Here is a 9,637-nt window from a genome sequence, read left to right as displayed (position 1 = left end):
CCAAGAAATTTCTTAACTTCTCTGTGCATACTTCAGTTTTCCCATCTGTAAAACTGGGATAATAATAGAGTAGCATCCATTTCCCAGGGTTATTGTGAAGATGAAATGAGCTATTCCGCTGAAAATGCTTAGCACAAAGCCTGACACAAGGCAAGCAGTAACTTTAGCTCATTATATAATAAATGTTATCTCACTACTTAGGATGCTTGCTATTTGCCAAGCACTGTTGTAGGTACTGGAGAGATGAAGAACAAGATACTATTTAAGCCTTGCATTCACTAAACACTTACTTGAAGAATCTTACTTATGCTATCTCTTATGGTGATTTAAAATATGTCCACAAATTCTTAGACACTCCCTTCAAAATGTAGAGCCTAATTCCCCTCCTCTTGAGCGTTGGCTAGACTAAGTGGCTCTAGACTAAGTGGCTCACTTCTAACAAGTAGAATAGGCAGAAGTGATGACGTATGATTTCCGAGATGAGGTCACAGAAGACATGTGGTTTCCTCCTTGGATCACTCTCTCTGGGGGAAGCCACTGTCACTTTGTGAGAACAATCCAGTAGTCCCATGAAGAGATGCCTGCTGCAAGGTACTGAGGTCTCCTACCAACAGCCAGCAATAACTTGCCAGGTGTGTGAGGAGCCACCACAGCAGTGGATCCTCCAGCCCCAGTCAAGCCTTCAGATGACTGCAGCCCTGGCCAGCATCTTGACTGCAACCTCATGAGAGTTGAGCTACAATCACCCAGCTAAGCTGCTCTCAGATTCCCTGAACCACAGAAATTGCGTGAGATAATAAATGTTTATTATTTTAAGCCATGAACTTCGGGGTGAATATTAGAAAGATAGATAACTTATCCTCAAAAAGCCCTGAAAAGGGGCTTCCCTGGTGGCGCAGTGGTTGAGAATCTGCCTGCCAATGCAGGGGACACGGGTTTGAGCCCGGTCTGGGAAGATCCCACATGCCGTGGAGCAACTAGGCCCGTGAGCCACAATTACTGAGCCTGCGCATCTGGAGCCTGTGCTCCGCAACAAGAGAGGCCCGCACACCACGATGAAGAGTGGCCCCCACTTGCCGCAACTAGAGAAAGCCCTCGCACAAAAAAGAAGACCCAACACAGCCATAAATAAATAAATAAAAATTTAAAAAAAAAAAAGTCCTGAGCCCCAATCTCAACCCTTCCATTGAAAAAAAAAAAAAAAGCCCCGAAAGGGATATATTGTTATCCATTTCATAGATAAGGAAACCAAGGTGGAGATGTTAATTACTTTGCTCAGTTCACCCAGCTGGTTGTGGTGAGAGGCAGATTTCAACTAAGATCTGTAGGTTTCCAGGGTCCAGGGTATTTCTACTCCATCACTGTGCCTCCAAAGACAGTCAATGAAACATACAGCACACATAAGGGAGCACTATAAGGAAACAGGGCCTGGGGGAGGCTTTGCGGTCCGGTTTGCTTTTTTGCCTGAGACCAGCCCAGGGGATGAGAACGAAGGACCCCCAAGGGTCCATAAAAGGGTTGTATGAGGAAGGCAGAGATTGCCTTAACAAATATAGTCTGCATCAATTAAGACACCTTAACAGATACTACCCCATTAGCATTTAAACCTGTGGGGCAAAAATTTGCAGATAGTTTCCCCCACTCCCATAAAATTCACATTTTCAGCTTTGGGGACTCTTGAATGAAACCAGACCTCACAGAAATACCTTTCAAATACCAAATTCTTCTCTAACAGTTACCATGAGCTGGAAAAAGCAAGTAGAAGGCAAAGCCTGAGTCTGCACTATGCTAATGCTGGCCTTATCTCACAAGGCACATCTTGGGTCCTGCATTCTTTCTCTCCCAGGTGCAATCTAAATCATCGCCTATGTCCCATTTTTCTTTAACTTCTTTGAGTTTGGCAGACATTAAGGCTGAGCCCTAGATCATGCCTGCAGGTTCAGGAGGGCAGTAATCTGTCATCAGCACCTGCAGTGCCTTTTATTGGCCTCTGACTGCATGAATTCCCCCGACTCTTACTTTCTGACAAAGGATAGACTTTTCTCATCTCTAACCACGAAGGCTCAACCCCATTCTTTCCTCCTGCAACAACACAATATGCTATATTTTCTGCCTCCGGGAAAATAAGAAAAGCATACAAAGAAAAGGCTGCAGAAGTTTTATCCATGTTACTTGCCCACCGTTCAAAAAGAGGCACGTGGAGTGGTTCCTTTGGGTCCACACCTGATATCAGTGTATCCAGCTCCAAGTTTTGACCTTGGCCCGCACTCTGCAAAATTGCATACGGTGGAAACACAATATGTGAAAAATTAGAAAGGTGAGATTGTATAGTGGTTAAGCACACGGCCTGCAAAGCCAGAATGCCGGGGTGTTTTTAAAGCACTTAGACGGATTTCTGGCAAATCATAACCACTCCATTAGTGTTTGATTCATATGGGTAGGTTAAATCTATTGAACAAACTCCCATTTCTTTAGAAAACTGCCTCTATTCTAAGATGGAGCTTTAGTTCTCTCATTTAATCCCCACAAAACCAAACAGTATATTAAGACATTAGAGTTCAGCACTGTCTATCCATTGCCCCATTCACAATTAGGAATTTGGTTGTTATTTTAAAGGAAGAATACTTGAAATATACGGACATTTGCTTAAAGACTTTCTTAATAGTGTTTTATGTTTTCCAATTTTGGTGTGCTAGGAAATTATTCTGCAGGACTGTATATATAAAAAATAACATGTCCTATATTTCAAAGGCAATGTAAAGCATTTTCAAGGGCAAAGTTGCCCATTTTTTATTTTTACTCTCCATTTTTACTGGAGAATCTAACCCCACCTAAGCTCTGACAGCCCTTTGCTAAGTTTATCTGAACGTTACATGTGGCTCTCTGGTAAATTAACTCCCCGTGCCCCACGCCTGAAATGCTGTATTCCCCTGTGGCACATACAGCCCCAGGGCTCCCAGGGTCATACTTTTCCAGAACTGGCTGCAGACAGAACTGTGGAGTCAGCAACAGGTCTTTGGTAATAATCATTTCCACCAATGTATTGAACACTGTTCAAAGCCTTGCCTACATTTTCTCATTTTCTTCCCAGCATAGCTCATGCCAGACTCAGGAGCCAGCCCTGATGACCCCTCCCATCTTTCTCACACCCACACGAAATGAAGATTCATTGTGATGACCCTGGAGTATAAGAACACTGCTTATACAACTCCACTATTCCAGGAGGCAAATAGGACCTAGATTCCTTAAAATTATATCCTTAGTACTCAGTGAATTGGTTAAACCTGCTCTATTTCTAGCACCTTCCCCCTGTCATTTTGCCACCAGCAAAATGCCATTGTTTATTCTAGCACCCCTCTGTACTCAGAAACACACACATGCAGATACACAATGGCTGACACCCAATCGGGATTAGGTCCCACTTCTCCCTCCTTCTTAAGAACAATGGCTAAATTTACCTCTTTGCAAAGTCTGGGTCCTAATGTCTTCTTTGGTAGTGGTTCTCAAACTTTAGCACGAATTAAAATCACTTGGCAGACTTGTGACACCACAGATTGCTGGATCCTAAACCCGTAAGTTTCTGATTCAGTAGGTCTGGGTTGAAGCCCAAGAATCTTAATTAACCAGCTCCCAGGTGATGCTCATGCTCTGGGTTCAGCACCCAGACCTTGAGAACAACTGCTCTAGTTTATAAAAGATGGTAGAAGATTCCAGTCTGCCGTGGGTTGAATTGTGTCCCCCAAATAGATATGTTGGATTCCTAACCCCAGATACTTGTGAATGTGACCTTATTTGGAAATGGGGTTTTTGTAGATGTAATCAAATTAAAGTGAAATCATACTGGATCAGGGTTGGCCCTACATCCAATGACTGGTGTCCTCATAGGAGAGATTTAGAGACAGAGACATACTCATGAGGAAGACCACCATGTGATGATGTTGGCAGAGATGGCACTGATGTAGCTACAAGCCAAGGAACCCCAAGGATTGCTAGCAACTTAGACTAGAAGCTAGGAAGAGGCAAAAGAGGATGCTTCCCTACAGCCTTCAGAGGAAGTATGGCCCTACCAACACCTGGATTTCAGAATTCTAGCCTCTAGGACTGTGAAAGAGTAGATTTCCATTGTTTTCAGCCACCCAGCTTACAGAACTTCGTGACAGCGGCCACAGGAGGCTAATACACAGTCATTGTAGAGATTGAGGAGTTAACCCAATTTTTCATCCTTCCCTGCATTCGCATCCTTGCCATGACTTCTTCATGGCCAGAGTATATTTCCTCACACCCCAACTTTGAGGCTGGCCATGTGACTTGCTTTGACAAATGACATGGGGGAAGAAGCGACAGTGTCCCAGTTCAGAGCCAGGCCTTAAAAAGTCTTGCACACTTCCTTTTGCCCTCTTGCTCCTCTGTCATTACTAGGAGAATGGCTTCCTCCTTCAGCCTGGGGCAGAGTTCCCCCAACCTACCCACAAACCTGCAGTGAGGAACAAAGCTGCCCCAGCCTCTTTGACTTAAAGCTAAGCCATCAAACCAAGCTGAGCTGTGTCTAGAGCAACAGAAATCTTCCCCTAACCCACCCCTGTCCTCGCCAAAAGAGCCTTGGTCTGGACCAGTTGTGGACACTGTTTGGCCACGGTGTGATCTGGGCAAACCCTTCAACTTTTCTGCCTTAACTGTGAAATGAGGGGGCTTAGATTAACTTGTCTCTAGGTCATTTTTGAATTGATGAAAATATCTACTTCTGAGAGTATGAAACATTAAAACAAACAAAAGTGAAATACGAACTTGCAGTTTCATGGGGGAAAATGGAGACCTAATCATCATTAGGTAGCTTATTCACACACTCCTTCAGTCAGGCATTATTTATAAACACATAATATATGTATTAAATATTTATTATGTGCCAGGCAGTGCTGGTGGCTGGAACATCAAAGGTAAGCAGTACCAGAGTCCATCCCTGACCTCGTGGAACCAGCGGAGGCACTGACATTACTTAAATACAGCAGAGAGAGTAGAGAGGAAGCCCACACTCAGGAAGATGAAACAAGACTCAGTGACAGGTTAACAGAGCAGGAAACAGAGAGGAATGCCAAATATGCCCCCTCTTTCCTTCTTACCCAGGCATTTTGGTCTCTATCCCTTTAACAAGATTGTGCAATAGAAGCTACAGATTAGAACCTCCTAAAGTACTTGAAAAAAGAAAAACAGTGCTGGGGATGGGAGCCCTACCTCCAGAGATTCTGATGCACTTTGTCAGCGTTGGTATTATTAATATTATCATTATTTTAACTTATTTTGCCCATGGCAAGCGTGTCTCACTGAACAGGACTCTCTCTACTGTACCAAGGATGGAAGGCTTGGGTTTGAGTTGCGTACAGCTCCACGAACTCAGAGTTAAAGTATCACCAAGGGCATTTACTGGTTACAGGTATTTTTAAAAGTAACCAGACACGGCCATGTTACCCAATAGGAGGACTAAGCACATACTTAGTGACCACAAAAACAGGTGTGCACATATGCGCTCAGAAACAAAATTGTTCAGTGTTTAAAAAAAAAAAAATTATCACCAAGAGGGACAAAGAAAATCTAAGTAGTCATCAGGACAGCAAGAATCGAATCTTTGTATTTCCTTGGAGTTATTTTCCAGAGTAATTTCTTTAAAAATTAAATATGGGGTAGGGGCAGAAGAGCTGGGGTCTGGGTGGACCATATGCAATTCTGAGCTCAGGCCTTTAAAAATCTTCTGAGCTCCAGGCCTTTAAAAATCTTACTCAATCTGAGTCTGATCTGTTCCCAAGGCCATTCCCTCACCTCTACCAGCGATAAATGCATCTGTATTTCCACACGCGGGAAAAAACGTCTGGGAACTTCATTCTTACCAGTACTTACCAGCTCTGGAATTCTGCTGCCTTCAGCGTGATTCTTTTTCCTGTCTGCTTACAGCACTCCCAGCACCTGGAGTTAGGACAGAAGTTCCTAAGTTGAAAGAACACTCTCAGATGCTGTTAATTATTAGGCCCTATCACTGACCGCCAAGGGGCTCCCAGACCAGTCAAGCTGAAAGCCTCCTGTCTTGGAAGCCACACAGGTTTCCATCATCTGACATCCTCAGGTGCAATCCTGGTTCCCAGATTTTGTTTCTAATAACCCCTTAGGGGTGATACCTGTTCGGGTTTTTTAGGCCATCCCCCATCCCTACGCGAAGTGTTTAGCCACCTGAATCACCTGGAGGATCAGAATACAGCTGTATCACCTGGCAAGATTCTCCCTAACCCACTTCCCAGGTCTGAGTAACAGGTTTCAACCGCACCCTGTGCAGCGGCTCTCTGGCCCAGGCGGAAAAACAGAGCCGGCCGGCGGCTCTGCTCCCCTCACTAACTGGGTGGCCAAGGAGGCCAGCGACAAGCCCAGAAGGTCACACCACAAACCCCGCCGCCTCCTGCCTCCCGCACGAGCCCTACCAGGTGCTTACCCCCTTCTAATCGACAGGGAAGAGCTCAATCACGGGTCTCTGCTCCTGGCGCGGAACGAAATCCAGCGCACGGCATCTTGGGAAATGTAGTCCCAGCTACCTCCCAGGGTTCCCGGGTCTACTCATGAGACCCCCCCGCCCCGCCAAGAGGGATTTCTCTGCCTGGGCCCGATGAAGCCGGCGATGCCATCCCAGTGTGGAGGCGGGGCCGCGCCCTTCGCAGGACTTGGGGTGCTCTCCCGGGTCGGAGGAACGAGAGGGAACTACAATTCCCAGGCTGCTCTGCGCCGAGCCGGGAGCCGCCAGCCTCGCTTTGCGTGACCGCGGCAGGTTGGTCCTGGAGCAGATGAGCGCAGAATATTTAGGCGAAAGCGCGAGGAGGGAGGGGAGCGCGGGGCAGGAGGAGTATCTCGGCCCAGAAAATTATGCATGCGTTAGGGAAGCTCTGAGAGAATGGCTGTGGAAGGTAAGGGACGCTTGGGCATTTTAAGCTCCCTCTTAACCCGCGCACCCCGATACACACATCCCCGATGAAGCTTGGGGAACGTGGGGAGGAGAGGAAAGTGGGTGGTGGCAAGCGGGCCCTTTCCTCTTACACCTCTTGGCACTCACCTGAGCCACGGAGGGCCAGTAGGTGCTTTATTCAGTTACTTTGGAAAGACAGGTAGATGCGCAGCACTCTCGGGTTGGAGGCGAAGTGTCCCTAATGCGAAACGATGCGCTGGGTGTGGGGGAAAAGCCTGAGAGAGCGCTTGGAGGTCTCAGCCCCGAGGTACCCTTTTCGCTGCCGCACCCCGCCAGGGCCGGCTCGGTGGCCTCGAGGTTGAGGATGCTCACTTTGGCCTCCACACATGGGAGAAGACCCTCGCCAGGTGCGTCATCGGGAAGCATGGACTGCTATTGGGTCGAGGGCCCCTCGTCGTGTGTGTACGCAGCAGCGATAGCAGCAGATGTACCCAGAGGGTGGAGGTGTCCCTACACCTGTCTCTTTATACAACCCTCCCGAGGTTAGCAAAGTTTACAGAAACGAAATGGAATCAGCCAGGGATAAGGACAGCCAACCTCTTCCATTGGGGTGAATCCTTTTCTTTGAAGCCCACCTTCTGCTTTCCTCCTATAATTTTGGTCTTTGGCTTTGCAGTTTGGGCTCTATGATGTTGCCACCTTTGAACTTCCTGGTTGAAAGCAGGGACAGGCGGTTCGTGTGGGATCCCAAGTTTTCATTTCAGATGCTCTCACTTTGGAAGACTGGCTTTCTTGTTGAGGGTAGTTTCTGGGGAAAAATATGTGGGCCAGACGTGTTTGTGATGTCAAACGAGCAGTCACACTGTGCCTGAATGATAAATTGAAATGATCATGGGACCAAAGGGGAGTGTAAGTTCATCTACAGAATTATGGTTCCTGAGTGTGGTTCAGGTCAGAGGGGAAGCTGGTGTTGGAAAAAGAGGGCATGCCTGCCAGCTGCAGCAGGCTCCTTGCCAAGGGGAAGTGAGCTTGTTCCTTGGAGGCTGAAGGAAAGAAGGAACCATAAGGGTTTGCTGGCGTCCCTCTCCCCTACCCGCCCCAGGTGAGAGCAACTGAACTAATCTGACTCTTGCTGTCTTTGTAATTACTTAACAACTTGAAGTAGCAATAACCCAGGTCTTGTGGTCAGCACCCATTAACTCGGGAAACTCTTGCTTTTGGGCTGTCTCAGGTTCAGAGATCCCCAGCTGGGCACTTCTATCCACCTATCTACTTACCTTTACTGTTCTTATATATTTGGCTTTTAAATTTATACATATATATATATATATATAAATCTATATACACACACATATATAAATCTCATATATATGGCTTTGAAAAAACAAATAACCAAAGTTTTCTGTGCAAATGTAATAATAGGGTGAGAATCTGGCTTTTTGCATTGTTACAGTTGATGGTAACTGAGACAAGACTTTAGATGAAAAAAACAAAAAACACAAGATAAAGTTCATTCTGAGCTTGAGGCTAAGGGCAAGTTGACTTACTGGCACCTCTCTACCTCACCCCTCAGATGACATTATCTCTTCTCTTCCTCACTCTTCTGTGTCCTCAAGTGAAGGTCACTCCCACTGGTTGCCAGTCCATGGTGTACTTGAAAGCAATTTCCTGCTCGCTGGAAGAAGTATAGAATTAGTCATATTTCTTGTCTGATGGGTTATTATACCAGCGAAGCCAGACCTTACAAAAACAAAGGCTTTGAAAGGAAGTATGCCTGGACTGTGGAGAGCTTATTTTATTTTCTAGTGACTTGTTTGGTTAAAGTGCCTGTCTAGTAAACAGGAGATCCTGAGTTTGAATCACAATGAGGCCTCAACTTGAAGAATAAAGGGAATATTTTAAACTTTGGCTGCAAATATTCCTATCTCTGGTCTTTACAAAGGCAGCTTTCTTGGTTTGAACTTGGCCCTTCCTAGCTACTCTCGTTTGGTCTTTCAAGGCTCAGGGAAAACTTCACCTCCTCTGGGAACCTGTCTCAACCCTCCCTTCCCTCTGCCTTCTGAGTGCTCTGCCCGGCCTGTGGGAGGTGCCACCTGCATTGTCTCCTCAGCACCTGTGCTTACATTTAACACTTGCCATACTTAACGTACTTAACGTCTCTCACTAGACTCTAAGACTACAGCCCCTGGGGAGTGGGGACCATGTACTCTTTGACTTTATACTCCCGGGCAATAGTGCACTACCTGACCCATGATAGGTACTCAATAAATGCTCATGAAATGCATGGGAAATAAATCCATGGAGCTTTTGTAACTGACTCCATAAGGGTGCATGGGGCTTTCTTAGGAGCCCAAATGCCGTAAAATAAGGAACTTTTGAGAGGTTTGAAGGCAGTGGCTCTCACCTGAGGAGGGACATTGTCCTCCTAGGGCATGTTTGAGATTTGCAGGGGCTGGTATTGATATTTTATGCCCATGGACCAGGGATGCTAAGTGTCCTGTAGTGCATGGCCATCTCATACAAAATTCCCAACCCAAAACCAAGGAACAAGCAGTTTCCCCAAGCTCACTGAGAAACACTGATTTAGAGAATAAGGAATATTGCCAGAGGAAATGGAATAGGAAATATAATACATGTTACTTAACATCTGAGGTTTCGTTTCTGCATCTGGAAAAAATGGGCACACTACTGTTTAGGTCC

At 46.1% G+C, this 9,637-nt stretch overlaps 1 protein-coding gene across 1 annotated transcript in view; it reads left to right on the top strand.

Moving 5' to 3' along the window:
* The first annotated feature begins 6,874 nt into the window (after positions 1-6,874).
* Positions 6,875-9,637, top strand: part of SAMD12 (sterile alpha motif domain containing 12) — a 411,525-nt gene continuing 408,762 nt past the window's right edge. The window contains exon 1 of the mRNA XM_068525945.1: positions 6,875-6,938. Coding sequence (XP_068382046.1) covers positions 6,926-6,938 — 13 coding nt within the window. The 5' untranslated portion in view covers positions 6,875-6,925. The remainder of the gene's footprint in view (positions 6,939-9,637) is intronic.

This window comes from Eschrichtius robustus, chromosome 17 (assembly GCF_028021215.1).
Source record: "Eschrichtius robustus isolate mEscRob2 chromosome 17, mEscRob2.pri, whole genome shotgun sequence".
Classification (NCBI taxonomy): Eukaryota; Metazoa; Chordata; class Mammalia; order Artiodactyla; family Eschrichtiidae; genus Eschrichtius; species Eschrichtius robustus.
The sequence above is the reverse complement of the archived record's forward strand: the minus strand, read 5'-3'. Positions and strand labels throughout refer to the sequence as shown.